The sequence below is a fragment of the Cervus elaphus genome, chromosome 33 (assembly GCF_910594005.1).
Source record: "Cervus elaphus chromosome 33, mCerEla1.1, whole genome shotgun sequence".
In the NCBI taxonomy this organism is placed as follows: domain Eukaryota; kingdom Metazoa; phylum Chordata; class Mammalia; order Artiodactyla; family Cervidae; genus Cervus; species Cervus elaphus.
In genome coordinates this window covers 29,170,997-29,190,604 of record NC_057847.1, presented here as the reverse complement: position 1 = coordinate 29,190,604, position 19,608 = coordinate 29,170,997, and the positions used below count along the sequence as shown (strand labels likewise).

At 39.9% G+C, this 19,608-nt stretch overlaps 1 protein-coding gene across 1 annotated transcript in view; it reads left to right on the top strand.

Annotated features, from left to right (window-relative positions):
• The window catches only part of MYO3B (myosin IIIB), a 405,543-nt gene that overhangs the window by 218,557 nt on the left and 167,378 nt on the right, over nt 1–19,608 (top strand). Inside the window, exons 23-24 of the mRNA XM_043894526.1 lie at nt 10,998–11,077; nt 19,214–19,291. Coding sequence (XP_043750461.1) covers nt 10,998–11,077; nt 19,214–19,291 — 158 coding nt within the window. The remainder of the gene's footprint in view (nt 1–10,997; nt 11,078–19,213; nt 19,292–19,608) is intronic.

Below are 19,608 nucleotides of genomic sequence, written 5' to 3'. Positions count from 1 at the left end.
GAGAGTTGGAAAGACCATATTCTGTTTCATTCTTGAGTAGACATCAAGTTTCTATCATAAACCACTTCTCCACATTGGGAAAGGGAGTTTTTTTGTCCCTATGTGGTCAAACTGAAACTTGCTGCTACAGAAATAGACCAAAAGGCAGTAACATACTAAAATATGTCAGGTTTTAATATAATGCTACCTTTTCCTTTATTTTTGTTTCTAGTGAATGCGGAGAAGCATGTCCTAGGAATCATTCACTTGCTGAGCTCACTGGGCAGGATGTGCATCTCATTCCACCATTGTTTCTTTGTCTTGGGGGGTGTGTCTCACGTTTCTGTCACATGGTTTTATTGCTAAGCAAACCTGCTTTCTGGGATGATCTTTAATTTACAGGGGTCTCCTGTACTTTTTCAGTTTAATCACGTACTTTCTTCCTTTACTCTTGTCCCTATTACCTTGAATTACTTAGTCTTTAAAACATTGTTGGGGGGAGCAAAATATCATACCTCTGTCCCCTCTCTCATGTGCTGTGAAAAAGAGTGATATACAAATTAGAGATCTGAATAAGCTCACTTTAGCCAAATAAGCAAAGGAAATGGAGGAGTAACTGGAAAGAGACCCCAGGAACAGAGCCAGGGTTAGTTTCTCATGGTGATCAGCTGTGAAGAGAGAGTTAGCAAATTAAATAGCCTCACCTCTGTCAAATCATTACTTAAGCTTCCTCTATTTATCTAAGCTGGGCTTCCCAGGAGCTCAGTAAAGAATCTGCCTGCCAATGCTGAAACACAGTTTTGATCCCTGGGTTGGGAAGATCCCATGGAGAAGGAAATGACAACCCACTCCAGTATTCTTGCCTGGAAAATCCAATGGACAGAGGAGCCTGGCAGGCTACAGTACATGGTGTTACAAAGAGTCTACTGAACACACACACATGCACTATCATCACCATCCTCCCCTCTTCTATTGCTTGCCAAACTGCTAGGAAATAATACATCATGTAGGTTTTAGTTTTACCCTCTTTGTTTTGTTCTTTCTTGTTTTTCCTAACTCAGCAATCTCTTAAAATTTATTTCACAACCATCGATAGACTTTCAGACCTGAATGGAAATCCAACACTACTTAACCTTTTTTACTCCAGTTCATCTACTGTATTAATTTTCTTCCCTGAACCCATGATCTTTTTATAGTATGCATAGTTTTGCCTTTCCTATTTGGAATAATACATTTTCCATTTGGAATAATATAATATCTAGCCTTTTCAGATGACTTTTTCCATTTAGTAATATAGATTTAAAGTTCTTCCATGTCTTTTCATGATTTCATAGCTCTTTTTTAAGAACTAAGTAATCCATTGTCTTAGATATAACTCAATTTGTTTTTCCATTCACCTACTGACATCTTGGTAACTTCCAATTTTTGGCAACAAGTTTCTGTGTGGACATGTTTTCCACTCCTTTGGGTAAATACCAAGGAACATAATTGCTGATCATATGTAAGAGTATTTTTTGTGTGTGTAAGAAGCCACCAAACTGTCTTCCAAAGTAGCTGCCCCATTTTGTATTCCCATAAGCAATGAATGAGAGTTTCTGTTGCTCTATATCCTTGGCAGCATTTAATGATGTCAGTGTTCTGGATTTTGGCTATTTTAGTAGGTGTATAATGGTATCGCATTTTAATTTGCATTTCCCTGATGATATATAATGTGGAGCATCTTTTCATATGCTTATTTGCCATCTGTGTGTCTTCTTTAGTGAGGTTTCTGTTAAAGTATTTGGCCCATTTTAAAATCAGGTTGTTTGTTTTCTCATTGTAGAATTTCAAGAGTTCTTTGTATATTTTGGATAATAATCCATTATCAGATATATCATTTGTGAATTTTCCCCCCCATGTTGCTTTTGATCAATATTGTTTACTGCCCTGACCAGCTCTCTGATTTACAACCTAGGTAAAGTTTTCACATGCCCTTGCCACAGATGTCATGCAATCTTTTTTTGGTACCAGGTAAACATTACACTAGTCCCATCTCTCAAGAGTCTACCCTTCTTATACCACATTAGCAGGCATTGATCTAGATTCAGCTGCATAGCACAGAGGATTTGTTCCATGAGTGCCATGGCAAAATGCTGCAGCACACACGAGTGGAGGACTGCTCATCTACTCAAACTTCTCATTTGAGGTGTCATACTGTTGAGTCATAGAGACTAGAAGTGATTTAAAGCCAGAGATAGGCTTGGGATAAGAATTCAGGTTTCTCAGTTATGAGTCTAGCATTCTTTTCATTGCTTCCAGGCTAAAGAGGGAGAACTAAACAAGCACTTATAATTTCAAGCATTCAGTCATCATCCTGCACAATGTGAAGTTACCAGCCTCTTGTTTTCTGAAGCACCATGTGGCTTTCTCAGACTTAATTGAAAACACAATGTTATGCTTTACATAGAGAAACCTATAACTGACCCACCATCAATAGATAAGTTGTATTGAGCAGAGCTTCTAGGGAGGGATTTTTTAATCCTATTTTATATTATATAAAATATTATATAAAAATATAATTATATCCCTATTTTATATTATGTAAAATATTTTTTATTTATTATTTAGTAATCAGTTTATTCTCTCTTGCCTTGTCATTTAGTCTTAGACTATGAAATGTGGGTTCCCTGTATTGCAACAACCTGACCCACAAGAGATTTTACTCAAGGCTCTACCCCCTGTAGTAACTAACAAATGTAAGACCCACAGTGGCTTGTATCCAAACCATTCACCTTTGGCCACATGGTGGGATGAGTAGCTACATAAGGCCACTGGAAGAGCAAAATTAGCTAAGCTTTTGTCCATGGTCCCACCAGTAACTTATGATGTCTTAATAAAGTCTTCCCTTTCCATGTTTTCTCCCTCCAAAGTTCTTTACAAAAGGGTCATTTCTACTCAGTTTTCAGAGTCTCTCCTATGATGACTATTTCTTAAAAATAATTAGCCTGAAATAATACTTATGCTAGAGAGGCATATTTTGAGATGACAAATTCTGCTCCCCTTCATATGCAAAGATCTCACGTATGTGAAGTAACACATTTATCCATCCATGAAGAAAGTGGACCTGGATTAGTTGTCAAGGAAGAATAGTAACATGAAGATTTAGAACACAGACAGGGGAGCTTCAGTGGGAATATGGAGAAGGTCTGCTGGGGAGATTTTCAGGGTGGAGCAAATAGGGCAAACTGGTTGTTGGGATAGGAAAGAGACAGCATTGAAGCCATATTGACCTTCAGAAGTGGGAATAGGGATGTGAAAAGCCATGTATGGGACTTTGATTATATCCTTTGGCTAAATTGCAGTTTTGTCCAAGACTAGGCTTTATTGAACTAAAAACCACTCTGCTGCATGTGGATGTTGCCCTGAGACTGAAATAAATGATCCTTACTTGTGTTGGTACTGGCAGGTATGCGTGTGTGGATTTCATGTTTTTCTCAGTGAGTTAAGTCTTCATGGATAGGTATCAACTGTCTAGGTTCCAGCACTTTTGTGAACACATGTCATGTCACTTGGCAGTCATGGTATTTCCAAGCAAACTCCAAGTGAAACATGTGGAGAGAGCAGACAATACCCAGGGCTTTTCTTAACTAGCTCTATCTTTATTAAGATAGGATGAACTGGCAGTTTCCACCCATGTGGCAATAAAATGCAGGAAGCAGAGAGCCTCAGCTCCACTATTGACTGAGTTGAAGGGAAGTCTGGTTGCCTCCTTGACACGTTCTGATGATTTGATGCAGTTGTTTGCTGAGATGACATCCTGTTTATGAGTTTTCAAACTTAAAGAGGAAAGGAGTTATTAGTTTTTCCTCAGCTATACAATTTTAAAATCTCTGGGCCACAAATCTTTAAAGCTATAGTTCTCATTTTAAATGGGGAAAAAAAAATCAGTGAAAACCTTGGTTTGGCTTCCTTCAAACAGATAGTCTAAAGGTGCTCATTGTGCAGAAATTCCTTAAATTTCCAGACAAATGCCAATGAATGCAGAAATGGGGAAAGGTTCCCTTTGGGCATTAAATTTCCCACATACATGATAAAGTCTAGGTTGTGCATTCAGAAAAGAACATTTGCTGTATGTGCGTATCTTTCTTCATTAGAACAGCTTAGAGTACAGGCTGATCTCTTTAATTCCTCCCTCCACAAAACTACAGCCACTTCCATATATACATAAATTATCTGTGTTCTTTTCTTGAGAGATTAAGTAGACTGGGAACTCTTCCACCTCCCGCTTGTCCATTTACTGATATTAACACTCAAAGGCATAGATAAATGCCAGGAGAGAGTGAAATCTGCAGAACAAAACCTAACATTACCTTTTCTCTCTCTGCCTCCTACAACTGTGTCATTTTCTTGTCACTATTTTAAGTTATCTCAGTGTATCAAATATAAGACAAGTTCTTGTTATATAGATTTATAGCATAGATCATTATCTAAGTGGTTTTTTAAAAAAACATACAAAATCTAGTATGTTTTATACAACTACTGAATTTAACCCCTTGCATTTTTATTGGTTACAGTGTTATTAACTAAAATTAGAACATTTCATTCACTCCAAGTATCACCCCTGCATAAGTCTGTCCCAAGCTGACCCCCTAAACATTACTCACCCTACCTGTTGTTATAATTAGACAAAGTAGAGTTCATTACTCCCCACAGGAAGAGAGACCACCATCTCTCAAAGCTTTGGCAGTGTCTTAGAGAAGGAAAGGCTGGGTCAGAATTTGTTGAGAGGTCAAGTTTGATTTAAGATGAGTCTTTCTAAGTGAGAGGGTTTGATTAGAACTGCATAAGGATCACACGGGTAAGTGAAGAGGAACGAAAGAGCTTCTTGATGAGGGTGGAGGAGAGTGAAAGAGCTGGCTTAAAACTAAATATTAAAAAACCAAGATCATGGCATCCAGCCCCATTACTTCATGGCAAATAGAAGGGGCAAAAGTGAAAGTAATGACAAATTTCTTCTTCTTGGGCTCTAAAATCACTGCAGATGGTGACTGCAGCCATGAAATCAGAAGGCAATTGCTTCTAGGCAGGAAAGCTATGATAAACCTAGACAGTATGTTGAAAAGCAGAGACATTACTCTGCTGACAAAGGTCTGTACAGTCAAGGCTATGGTCTTTCCATGTAGTCATGTACGATTGTGAGAGCCAGACCGTAAAGAAGGCAGAGCACCAAAGAATTGATGCCTTCAAACTGTGGTGCTGGAGAAGACTCCTGAAAGTCTCTTGGACAGCGAGGAGATCAAACTAGTCAATCTTAAGGGAAATCAACCCCGAATATACATTGGAAAGACTGATGCTGAAGCTCCAGTATTTTGGTCATCTGATGTGAACAGCTGACTCATTGGAAAAGTCCCTGATGCTGGGACAGATTGAGGGCAGAAGGAGAAGAGGGTGTCAGAGGATGAAAGGGCTGGATGGCATCACCGATGCAATGAACATGAACTTAGGCAGACTTTGGGAGATGGTGAGGGACAGGGAGGCTTAGTGTACTGCAGTCCATGGAGTCACAAACAGTCGGACATGACTAGGGGATTGAACAGCAATAACAAGGATCACATACAATATAACCAGCACATGATTGGTGGAAACAGCAACGTGTGAATTTGAAACAAGGGATTTACAGAACCATGGAGTTTAAGCAATGGACATTTTTCATAAAGAGTTGATGGGTCTTGAGTCTTTGGGGAAATTCTTGTAATGAACAATCAAACCATTTGTCTGGACAGGAGACTCCTGGAAAAGAAATTCATGTTAATGGGGACAGGAATAGCACAAGGTCATTCTCATTTAGACAGAAAGGTGTGACTTTGGTTTTCAGTATCCAAACTGGGCTTCCCTGGTGGCTCGACAATAAAGAATCCGCCTGCAATGTGGGAGACCTGGGTTCAATCCCTGGGTTAGGAAGATCTTCTGGAGAAGGAAACGGCCACCCACTCCAGAATTCTTGCCTGGAGAATTCCATGGACAGAGAAACCTGGCAGGCTTATAGTCCATGAGGTCGCAAAGAGTTGGACATGACTGAGCAACTTTCACTTTCACCCACACTGACTGTGGGGTACAACATAGTAGTTCTCAGGTCTACTCACATAACTTAATCTGGAAAAAAAAAAAAAAAAGAGCTGATGTTTTCTTTGCAACTCCTTTTTGGTCAGCATTTGACACCAACCTTTTACTTTTCAGCATTTTTTTGCAATCATTTATTAGCTTATTAGCCTATTTCTTGTGTTATGGAAAATTAAAACAGGAAATTTTCCTAAACAAATGCCCACCAGCAGTCACCACCAGAACCCTGCAACCAATCCTTTAAACCCAGAGAGGGCAGCAGAGGGAAGTCAAATTTCAAGCCTGATTATTTAAAACAGCAACCCATCATCTTGGGCAACTCTTAAGAGGCAACTGAAATCCTGGGTGCTGGGTGCTTTCCAAGAGCTGAAAATCCTCTGAAGCAGGCAGGAAATTGCCATCTTTTAAAAGTTTCAGCTCTGTCTTCAGACCACTTGTCCCTTTTCCTTTAAGTTGGAAGCAGAGAAATTATCTGGGATCATTGCAAGCTCCATTTTAGATTCTTTCCTAACCCAGTTCCCACATAGGATATAAATTCCATCCATTGCCTCTGACTTCCGTTTTTTCACCCTCCAATATGTCAGTGAGTCACAGGAGGGTGCTCTGGAGCAGTGAGGCATCCTTAGCCAAAGAGGCTGTCTTGGGGGTGAAGCACTGAGGATGCTTAACATTTGAAAGAAGTGTGAACACTGTATTTACATTTAAATTAAAATGGAAACTTCTTATAGGTTATGTTTCTGAAAGGTGTGTGTGGCACATCTGCTGAGGTCTATTGTTTATTCATGCTGTAAATCCTTTGAAATGTGTTAAAATGCTTCCCACTCATTATAAAGCTCCTGCCACCCCTGGATTACGACTTTGATGTCACCAATCCTGCTTCAAAGGATTCTTTCTGGGCTATTAATCACAGTTTAGCCTCTGAAGATATCGCCAGAGAAAACATTTGGACATCTTTGTGCTAGACTTGCTAAAAACTTTGAAATCTTTAGTGTCTTGCAAATGCACAAATTGCAGCTTTTCCTTCCACTGACAACTTTTTATTTTGCTACAGAATCAAATGACATTTTAGGTAAAACAGATCTCTTGTTTGGGGGGCTAAGGATGAGAAAGGAGATGAAGGGTTGGGTGGAGAGGAAGGGAGAAGAGAGTTCCAGCAGGCCACTCAGACCCTTCAAAAGCAAAAAGCAGTAGAAATCAGAGAGGCCAAGAGATGGATATTCAAAGTGGAGTTGCCTTATCACTTTTTCTCATCTTTCATTAATTTTTTTTACAAACCAGGGTTCACAGTAGCAAATTAGTGAAATTCCCTGTTCTCTTGCCCATGTGAACTGTTCATAGCAAATCATCATCATCAATGCTAGTAACACGAAGTGAGCACTTGCCTTGTACCAGAGCTGTGTTGATAATGCTTTTCATGAATTATTGCATCCAGTGCCCATAACAGCCCTGAAAATTAGCTAGTCATTCTTCTCTTTCTAGTAGAGAGAGGGAGACACTTTTACATTTGGAGATTCATTCCTCTTGTAAAGTTTTCTTAGAAAAGGGTAATTTTGGCTCAGTTTTCAGAGCCTCATGTGTGTCTACATTTCTCAGAAATAACCAACTTAAAATAATCAGTATGCCAAAGGGAGATATTTTATTCCTCTTCATTTATAATTGCCACTCTAACAAGTATGAGGTGATATCTCATTGTGGCTTTGATTTACATTACCCTGTTAGTGATACTAAGAATCTTTTCATATACCTTCAGGCCATTTATATGTCATCTTTGCAGGCATGTATATTCTTTGCCCGTTTTTAAATCGGCTTATTTTTTGCTGCTGAGTTATAGGGCTTTCCTTGTGGCTCAGCTGGCAAAGAATCTGCCTGCAATGTGGGACACCTGGTTTCGATCCCTGGGTTGGGAAGATCCCCTGGAGAAGGGAAAGGTTACCCACTCCAGTATTCTGGCCTAGAGAATTCCATGGACTGTATAGTCCATGGGGTCACAAAGAGTTGAGTTGTAGGAGTTCTTTATATATTTTGGAAATTAACCTCTTACGAGATAGATGGTTTTCCCCCATCTTTTTTCCCCCTGTTGATATACAGTCCCAATTGTCTATTTTTGCTTTTGTTGTCTGTGCTTTTGGTGTCCTACCTGAGAAATAATTGTCAAGACCAGTGTTATGAAGCTTTCCCCTTATGCTTATATAGTTTCTGGTCTTACATTTAAGTCTTTATTATGAGTTGATCTTCAAATATGGTATAAGATAGGGTTTCAGTTTCATTCTTTTGCATGTAAATGCCCAGTATTCACAGCACCATTTGTTGAAGAGATAATCCTTTCCCCATTGTGTAGTCTTAACACCCATATCAAAGATTATTTGACTATATGTGCATGGGTCTGTTTCTGGGCTATCTGTTCTGTTCCATTGGTCTGTATGTTTATGTTCATGTCAGTATTGTTTTGCCAGATTATTTCAACTACTATAGCTTTGTAATGTATTTTGAAATCAGGACATATAAGGCCTTCAGTTTTTTCTTTTCCTTCTGAAGATTGTTTTGGAGTCCTCTGGGGTTCCATATGAATTTTAGTATTTTTTCTATTTGTCCAAAAATGTCATTGAGATTTTGATGGGCATTTCACTGAATTTGTAGATCTCTTTGGGTAGTGTGGACATTTTAACAATATTAAGCCTTGTAATCCATGAACACAATGCAGGGTAACAGAATATGCCACCCCAAAATATGCCAGTTTGGCATAAGGATTATTTTAAGCTGAAAGCAATTGAAAAGGAGAAGATATAAGAAAAGTTCTCTGCCTTCTGTGCATTTGCCAAAAGCAGGGCATAAATTTGTAAAAATGTGCCCTCTCTCCTCTCTACCAAAAAGACAGAAGTTAATCACCAGAGACAACTCTAGACCCTATCAACTCAGAGACAGAACTAGAGGAATCTATATAATAAATTTGCCCTTATCTTATAATAGCTTCCCTATATATTTGTTGTTGTTTAATGGCTAAATTGTGTCCAGCTCCTTTGCGACTTCATGAACTGTAGCCCACCACAGTCCATGGGAAATCCATGGGATTTTCCAGGCAAGAATACTGGAGTGGGTTGCCATTTCCTTCTCCAGAGTATCTTCTTGATCCAGAGATGGAACCCACGTCTCCTGCATTGGCAGGTGGGTTCTTTACCACTGAGCCACCAGGGAAGCCCTTCCCTATATATTTACCCTTACCATAACTTCCCACCCCTGGAAACTCAAAGTTCTTTTTCTTTCTCTTTCACTTTTTTATAAATTTATTGTTCTTTCGTTAGATCTAACCACCCTTTTGAATTACTCATCACTGAATAATTCTGTATATATGTGCAATGCATGCATTAGTAAACTTCTGATTGCTTTTCTCTTGCTACTCTACCTTCTGTCATTCTAATTTGCAGGGCCCCAGCCAATGAACCTAAGGTGGGTATGTTGTAGGAAAGGGGACCCCTTCCAGGGCCTGAAACTGGGCTCTTGTCTAACACTCGGAAATGAATTGTCTGAGGAGACACATCTGTTGACAAAGCAAAAGATTTTTTGGGAAAGGGCACCCGGATGGAGAGCAGGAGGTAAGGGAACCCAGGAGAACAGCTCTGTCACATGGCTTGCAGTCTCGGGTTTTATGGTGATGGGATTCATTTCCAGGTTGTCCTTAACCAATCATTCTGACTCAAGAGTTCTTCCTGGTGGTGCATGCCTTGTTTAGCTAAGATGGATGCCAGAGAGAAGGATTCTGGGAGGTGGGCTGACAGGTGGTGTCTCCTTTTGACCTTTCTCAAACTTTTCTGGTTGGTGGAGGCTTGTTAGTTCCCTGTTCCTTACCAGGACCTCCTATCATAAAACAACTCATGTAAATAGTTACTATGGTGCCTGGCCAGAGTGGGCATTTCAGTCAATGTGCTTCCACTAACAGGTAGAGGAAAAAGAATATTTTTTTCTCCCTCACAATGGAATAGATTTCCATTTATTTGTGCCTTTGTTGGTTTCTTTCAGGAGTGTTGTATAGTTTTCAGTGTATAAATTTTCACCTCCTTGGTTAAGTTTACTCCTAAGTATTTTATTCTTTTTGATGCCATTGTAAATGGAATTATTTTCTTAACTCCCTTTTCAGATTTTCATTGTTAGTGTATATAAATGCAACTTTCTTTTTATATGTTGATTTTATATCCTACAACTTTGAATTCATTTGCTAGTGCATGTGTATGATCTTTAAGGTTTTCTATATGTAAGATGATGTCATCTGTGAATGGAGATAATTTTACTTCTTACTTTACAATTTGGATGCCTTTAATTTCTAATTCTTGCCTAACTGACCTAGCTAGGGCTGCCAGTATTATGTTCAATAGAAGTGGTGAGAGCGGACATTCTTGTCTCGTTCCTAACCTTAGAGGAAAAACTTCCAATTTTTCACCTTTGAGTACATGAGTTATGGGATTTTCATATATGGTTCTCTTATATTATAGTAATTTCCTTCAATCTCTAGTTTGATCCCTGGGTTGGGAAGATCCCCTGGAGGAGGACGTGGCAACCCATGCCAATATTCTTGCCTGGAGAATCCCATGGACAGAGGAACCAGGCAGTCTACAGTCCATGGGTCGCAAAGAGTCAGACACAACTCAGTGACGGAGCACTAGTTTGTTAAGTGAATGTGAGACTTTGGGCTTTCTTATTTGCTTATTAAACTAATATAAATTTAATTTATATTACAGATTATAGCTTATAAATATTATATTTTACTTGTAATTTACATCATTGAATTTGAAAATTTTTCCAAATGTTTCAAGTTCAGGGCAGATCATTTAGAACATTCTGAAAAATATAGGGACACAAAGGGAAAAATTACTTATCATACTATTCTTTTAACTCCTTTGCCTTAATTTTTTGTCTTCTTTGCACAGGTAACTTGGCCCAGACAAGAGCCAGGATAACAGCAGCCTCAAGATCTTTGCCTCCGCATTTCAGTTCTGGGAGACTCAAGGTGAGTAGCAGGTTTGTACCCAAAATACTGTGGACCACAAGACATTTCCACCCTAGAGGCATCCTAGGTGAGCAGTATTCATTTCCTTTATCTGACCCACTACCTGGGAAGTCTAGAATAGAGACTGAGGCATTAGGAATTTGGGGTTAAGAGATTTGAAACATCATCATGGAATCCTTTACAATCTTGTGTCAGGGGGAAAATTTTTTCCTCTACCCTCTTAAGTTCAGTGTTTGAAGACCAAATTAAACTTGAACTGACAGATTAGCAAGAGAAAAAAAACATATTTTAATCATATACATACAGAGGTTCACCAAAAAAGTGACTCTAAGGGCCAGTTAGATTTTGGAGTTTCTATACCATCTTAATAGGAGATGAAGCGAGGAAGAAGGACACTTCTGGGACAATCAGTGACTTTTAGGAAAAATAAATGGTCCTTTAGGAAAATAAATGGGAAGTATAACAGTTTTATATGACAGTATCTATTCAGGCGATTTCTTATCCCAGTTCTGACTTCTCATCTCTGGTGATATGAGTCAATCTTCTCTGATTGCAAAGCTCCCAGGGAGGGGATTTATGACAGTTGAATTATTTTTGAAGGCTTTGCTTTTAGGCAGATAAGGAGAGTTCAGAAAAGCTTCTTCTTACAACTGTTGTTACTTACATGTCTTCAGTTCAAAATAATCCTTATGCCACATGGCATATGCAGACCCCTTTACCTGATTCTCAGAAATACTACTTAAGTTTATAGAACAATGACACTTGAAAATAAAGTCCATCTGGGAAGATATAAGGGCTTCCCAGGTGATGCTAGTGGAAAAGAACCCACCTCCCAGTGCAGGAGATGTAAGCAAAGCAGGTTCAATCCCTGGGTTGGGAAGATCCCCTGGAGGAGGACATGGCAACCCACTCCAGTATTCGTGCCTGGAGAATCCCATGGACAGAGGAGCCTGGTGGGCTTCGATCCATGGCGTTGCAGAGTAGAACACAACTAAAGCAACTTAGCACACATGCACATCCACATCCACAGGAAGAAGTGCACACATTCCACTTTTTCTTGAAGCTATCACCAATGTGCAGAGTAGGATAACAAAAAGAGTCAGCAGGGAAGAAAGAAACGAAACCCCCTCCTATTACTCTGCTTTGCTCTCTGAAAAATGAGTGATGTACTTATCCATGCAAAGAGGGTGTTAGACAAGTTACTAAATATCCTGCTGTAAAATATTTTTAACTATTCTATTCTTCCTGCTAATGTTTAGCCCAAATTTCAAGGAATGGCTGCTTAATATTCATTGTGTATACTAGCAGCAAGAAATAATGATCTGAAAGGTAAGGGGGTAATAAAACAGGTCATGTCTTTGAATTTTCTTACCCTTTGTTTATACTGAATATTAAATGATTCATTTAATAAAGAATAATCAATACAACCACATATAATACATGAATATTACCCCCAAATTGATACAGACATACATATCTATACTCACTTCCTCTGAGAGTAAAAGACCTGCACATAGTAAGGATTCAGATCATCTTTGTTAACAGTATTCTTACATCCACATTGTTAGCACAATCCTATAGAATATTCTATTTTTCAATCATGTGCATTTGTGGCAGGAAATTAGGGCTATTTAACATGAGTTATGTGGGACCCTAGGTCAGGCTTACAGAGGGGTTTCAGTGGTTCTGAGAGTCTCTTGATATTATATGTAAATGTTGTTTGTGTTCAATGCACTTGATTCTCATTATTCACAAAAGTGATGTTCTATGAGGCTTCTGTGAATGCTGAATCAGCAAATCTTGAAGCATTGCTCCTAGAAGAAATACATGGTTAGGCTCCTGCAAGGCTCTGGTCACAACACTGTTGTCAACTGATTAATATATAACCTGTATTGTGTGTGTTTCTCTTTAAAAGCATTATATTTAATACAGTTGACCCTTGAAGAACATGGAGGTTAGGGACACCAACCCTCCATACAGTCAAAAATCCACTAATAACTTTACAGTGGGCTCTCTGTATCCACAGTCCTACAGATGCAGATTCAATAAACCATGGATTGTATAGTAGTGCTGTATTTACTATTGAAAAAAATATGCATTTAAATGGATCCATGTAGTTCAAATCTCTGTGGCTGAAGGGTCCACTGTAGATACTTCTTACAAATGATTAACTATATACCATATTTCTTTGTATAAACATTGTTTCAAATATAGTATTTGTGTCATTGAACTCAAGGCCAACAGCACTGGGACTCATGCCTGAGTGAAGGTAAACTAACACACAAATATGTTCCAACAGGCACATCATAGCCTTCTTACTCTTAGGAACTCTTGATAGGACTTCAGTACTGTGATTAGGTATTATTTTGAACAGTATAATCACCAGTCAAAAGCATAAAAAAAGGAAAAATTCTGGCACTTAAATACACCTTGAAAAGGACACTTGTTTATGGTGTGAGAGCTGGAACAGGAAGGCAGAGAAAGTGTCACTTTGTTCAGCCTCAGCTGGGAGCATGCACATCCAGGTATGTTTCCACCACTCTGCATGTCTGTAAGTGACTATGAAAGCATCTGAGCATTGATTGATTTGGAGATTAAAAATATATTTCAGCAAGTAGGCAAATTCACCAATACAGATCCACAAATAATGAGGATCAACCATATATGTGGTTTTTTTTTTTGAGTCATTGGCTTCCACCAGACTCCTTCTCCAATACTTTGGCCACCTGATGTGAAGAACTGACTCATTGTATAAGACCCTGATGCTGGGAAAGATGGAAGGCGAGAGGAGAAGGGGATTACAGTGGATGAGATGGTTGGATGGCATCACCGACTCAATGGACATGAGTTTGAATAAACTCTGGGAGCTGGTGATGGACAGGGGGGCCTGGTGTGCTGCAGTCCATGGGGTCACAAACAGTCAGACATGACTGACTAACTGAACTGAGTGACTGAGACTCCTTCTAAAAAGGATCATGACGAAAAAAAGATGAAAGTCTCCTGTGTACTATTCAATGTCAGCCCATATTCCCCTCCTTTGCTCAGTTTGATGTTTTGACCTCTGGATTCTGCCAGGACCTATTCCTCTGCCTTCCACACTCCTCCACACATTATCTCCTTCCCTGTACTGCCTATGTGAGAAGTGTGCCCTCTAGTGCGTGGCGTGTATTTACATCACTACAATATATATAGGTGAGATGAAAATGACTAGAGATTTGTTTTCCCTTGGAGAGAAGATGAGTTGAAAGTTTTAATTAAGGCATCAGAAAATATGAAGTGTAATAACAGCAATAAAAAGCTCCACCAATTCCTCTCTGCCTTATCCAAGAAAAAATAGAAGAGGTGACCCTGCAGGAAGCTAGCCTCCACCACATTCAGCACCCCCACACTGGGCTGGTGTCAGCACCAGCCTTGCTTCCTCATTCAGTGCCATGGAGACTTTTGAGGGGAGTGATGCTGTAGGGGCTTTTTCCTTAAGAGATGGATGCATCACTTGATAGCAGGAAAAATTCTTGACCAAAGGCTTTGTCAAGAGGCTAAATGTAAATACTTCTGAGGTTTGGAGATGCAAATAGTAGGTACTTACTGAGACCAAAGAAAAAAATTCCTCCAGGTTTTCATTTATTACTGAGATGTAGATGGTTTTCGAGGCTTTTTGGAAGCTATGTCTTTATTCTAGAGTAAATTTAATTGACAGATGAGGCAAATCTTTTTAATAATACTGCACTTTCAGACTGATTTTTATAACTTATAACAAATCATATATAAAGGCAGTATATTATGTTTAAGGAGTAGGTTTTGGAATCAGATCTGGGTTCAGACTTAGGCATGGCCAGTTACTGGCTGCAAGACTCTGGGAAATTTACCTAAAATCTTTGAACCTTAACTTCCTTATATGTAGAATAGTAGTAATAATGATGTTTACCTCATAGTGTCCTTTTGAGAACTCATTGACATAATGTAGGCAAAGTGTTTAGTACAGTGATTTCACATTAGAAACAATAAATGTTTTATTACTCATGTTTTGATAACCATCTAAAATTCCATGTGTGTAGTCCATATGTATACGGAAGCTTGCTCATTTCCTATGGGCCTGGAGTCTGTACCACAAACTGTAAAGCTTATTCACGACTACTTTGAAGGCTAACCAGCACCACTCACAAGGAATCGGGCAGGACATTTGTCATGTGGGCTTTCCTGACAAAAGCAAGCTTGATCAGCTCCAGTTGGCTTATATGGTTATATCAACCGGTGGTGTAGAAGAAGGGTATACTGGGTTAGACAGACGATGTTTTTATCCAGAATATTGGTTATACTGATCATTTTGAAATTGGTTTCATTGGAAGTATTTTCTCTGCCAATAAATAAAAAGATTTCCTTGCTGTGTTGCATGGGAGCTAGTTACTCTCCTTATTCCATGAAATAAAAACCCAGCATCCTTAATATTGATGATTGTTGTTCAGTTGCTAAGTCATGTCCGACTTTTTGCAACCCATGAATTACTAAACTAAAACTGAATCAAAGATGTTAATAAATGAAGGGGAACTGACTGACTTTTTCTGTGTGTGCACATGTGCAAGACAGTGGTTTTTAAATACACAGACTTTGGAAAGTTACATAATAAGTCAAAGTCCACATAGCTATTAAGCGCAGGAGCCAGAATTTGAACCAAGTGTGTCCAATTCTAAGCCCTGGGCCCTATAGCACAAACCCTTGAACCTTGGAAGCTCTCCCAACCTCTTTTCCTCCTATCTGAGGTAAAAATTTATAAGAATCTACAGAAAAGACTTTGTTGTTGTTGTTGTGAAATCCCCACCTTTGGAAAGAACAATTCGCTAGATGATGGCTTCAATAGAATCTACTTTCTGGATCATTTCTAAGAAACTTTATTTTTTTAATTAAAACCATTAACTGGGGGCTTCCTGGGTAGCTCAGATGGTAAAGAATCAGCCTGCAATGCAGGATACTTAGGTTCAATCCCTGGGTGGCTAAGATCCCCTGGAGAAGGGAATGGCAACCCATTCCAGTATTCTTGTCTGAAGAATCCTATGGATCAGAGGAGCCTGGTGGGCTATAGTCCATGGGGTCCGAAAGAGTTGACATGACTGAGCGACTAACACTTAACTTTAACTATTAATGAAATCAGTTCAGAAAGACAAGCTCTTAATTTAGACAATAACCTTCTTATCTCTTTTGGCTTTGAATTTTTTTCGGTTCTGTAGAGTTCATGGTGGGCTTCCCTGGTGATTCAGTGGTAAAGAATCTGCCTGCAGTGCAGGAGCCACTGGAGATGCAGGTTCTATCCCTTGGGAAGATCCCCTGGAGGGAAGGCATGGAACTCACTCCGGTATTCTTGCCTGGAAAATCCCATGGACAGAAGAGCCTGGCAGGCTACAGTCTACAGGGTCACAAAGAGTTGGACACAACTGAGCAACTCAGCACAGCACAGAGTTCATGGTAGGCCCAATGCAGACAAAGGCCTCCTGCTTTAAAAGTTCGAGAGAGGCAACTTCTGGTATGTCCCTTGTCTGAAGTGCAATTCCCTCTTTTAGATCCACTCCATGTACAGGGGAACTTCATAACTATGCAGATATCCTTTGCCAATTCAAGAGACCCTTGGCCAACCCAAGACCTTTCCAAATTCTAAAATTAGAAGGTACCCCAATAGTACATTGTTTATTCTTTAAAATATAGTACTAGATATGTAGGTGGTGAACTATAGACATGCATTAATATTTCTAAGTTATATATAGCAGAATAGGTTTTTACTACCCAAGAATTACTCTGTATGTGAGTTAAGAGCAGGACTTAAAGTCATGCTGGGTGATTACTAAAACTGAATCAAACATGGTAATAAAGGAAGGGAAACTGACTGACTTCATGTGTGTGTGTATGCATAGTAGTGGTTTTTAAATAACACAGGCTTTGGGAAGTTAATAATACTTCCAGCCCTGGATCTTGGATTGCAAACTGGTGCTTCATTCTGTATTTTTCCAACTTGCTACAGGGGATGGGTACTGATCTTGAAAACAATACATATCACATTTTTAAAGTTCTATCTTAGCAGAATTAATATACATCAAAGATTTTCCTGATCACTAAACTGTTAAATTCTCAAATGCCAAGGTTCTTCTGTTTGTTCTGAAGAAGGGTAACAGGTAAATTCTACTAATAAGAGAAATATGGATGAGTTTCCCAGCTGCCCTTTCACAGTGTATTAGAGCCTGAGGGGGCTGGCACTAGCCGGCTAATTTGAATAAAAAGGGAGGGAAATGAAGGAGGAAAAGCAGAGTTCAAAGCAAACTGTGGTTCTTCAGGGAGGATCTCTGAATAAAAAGAAATAGTGGAAAATTCTCAAAAGTTGTGTGTATATATGAAAGTCAGGTGGGGAGAAAGAAAATAAGGAAAAAGAATGTTTAGGAAAATTGTCAGAATTTACAGTTTGGCCAGAGGCAGACCATAGCCAAGATCTTTCTTGCTTCAGTCCTAATTAGCTTTCCCCAAATCTCACCAGTGCTGAGCTGTGTACTCCTAGTGAGGTTGAAATAGGGAAGGAACCTTCCGTGTGGTCCCTGCAGGTAGCGCCATCGGACCTATGCAGGTGGGGCGGGTATGATGTGTTTTTTCTTTTCTATGTGAGAGCAATCTTCCCTTTAAACACAGAGCTGTCATTTCCTTCTTTCTCATAAAAAAAATAAAAACAGCTACAGGCGGTTGTACTGTTGCTCAGCTGCATCTAGATGAAGCGATGACTCTGGGAACAGATCCAGTCTGCAGCCTAGAGAAAGAAAGCTGCACTGCCCCCTCTCCTGGCACTTTGCTCAGAGATACCCTCAGATTCCTGCTCACTATTTAGGTTGCTTTCTAGTTTGAAAACTTAGTTCCATGTTTATTCCCATTCTTAAACAGACCTGTTTTCTTTATACAAGCCAGTTGAAGCATTTTCTTCAGTTTTGCAAACGGTCTCCTAAATGCCCCTCAAGTAAGTCTCGTTATTCAGCCACCTCCCATGGCCCCATCCCTTCTAAGTAACCTCTTCTCACTGTTGTTGAACAAGGCTGCAGACATCCTCACCCCGCGGGGAGGTAGCTGCCTGGACAGCACTCCACTGAGCGGAACACACGTGCTGACAGCAGCATCTTCCAGTTCAAATGTTCCTGCTTCATACCCTTGCCACCTGTTCTGAGCAGATGGGAGGCTACCACGGAGGCTGGTGCTGAAATGCTGCTCATATGCTCTGCAAACCAAATAGCTTTGTGTGTGCAGAAGCAGGAATTTTATCACTGAGATAAAATGATGGAATACAGGGTGCCTGCAATTGTTTGCTACAGTGGTTTTCATTCATAAATTCTTCCCAGTCAGCCCAGGTATTTGGGGCAGATGCTTGGGAACAGGTGTACTCTAAGCTCTGGTCCATAGTGAACACGTAGGAGCTGTGGGCAGCGGGAGGGATGTTGCAGGGTCAGGGTCTGATAGCAGGAAGGCAGTTAGAATTTCAGTAATTCTCCTGTGGTGCAACCTGGGCTTTGGGTCCATGTTTTTGTAATTACAGTGAAAGTGAAAGCTGCTCAGTCATGTCTGACTCTTTGTGACCCCGTGGACGATACAGTCTATGGAATCTTCCAGGCCAAAATTCTCCAGGAAGATCCCCTGGAGAAGGGAAAGGCTACCCACTCCAGTATTCTAGCCTAGAGAATTCCATGGACTGTATCATCCATGGGGGTCGCAAAGAGTCGGACACAACTGAACGACTTTCACTTCACTTCACTTTGTAATTGCCTGGCTTCATGTGTTGTTACCCAGTTTTCTTTTTAAAAATAGCATGGTCTCACATGACATTATTGGAGAACTTAATAAGGGCCCAGTAGAACATGGAGAAATACAGAAAGAACATGGTTGGGATTTGTACTGAGACCATATAGTGTATCACAGAGTGTGGTTGTTGTCAAATAAGTAGAAGAGTGTAAATTCTGTTTTTCTTTAAGATGTCTTTAAATGACTACTATAGTATGTACTATTACGTCATAAACATCAAGGCCCCTCAGGTATTTGACCAAATCGCCTTTCACATTTTGGGAAATGTCAGAAAATAAGCTGTCTCTATACCCAAACCACTGTCCTCTGCTTATGCTCCAGGTGGACACTCTGGAGGTGATACGGCATCCGGAAGAAACCACCAACATGAAGGGGCAAACCATGGCTTCTTACTTCCGGGTAAGGAGTCTTCTTGATCTCTCCTCTGCCTGTTTCCAGAAAAGTTGAGTCAGCCATTCACACAAGAGGCCTAGATACCACAGAGTTACTGAAACAAGAGCAAAGCTCAGAGTCAGTCAGGAAAGATGGAGTTGTAGGGAAAGGAGAATCATAACAGGGAACCCCCCCTTGAGTACAGTGTGAGACCGCAAGTGTCTACAGAGGGCCCTTTCTGCCACTGGCACATGGTCCATTGAATGTGCTGATTCTGTTAGCGTTTCAGCTGCTTCTTGGCCTTAAAGCTACTGGAGTCAGCCACTTTTCCAGCATATTTACTG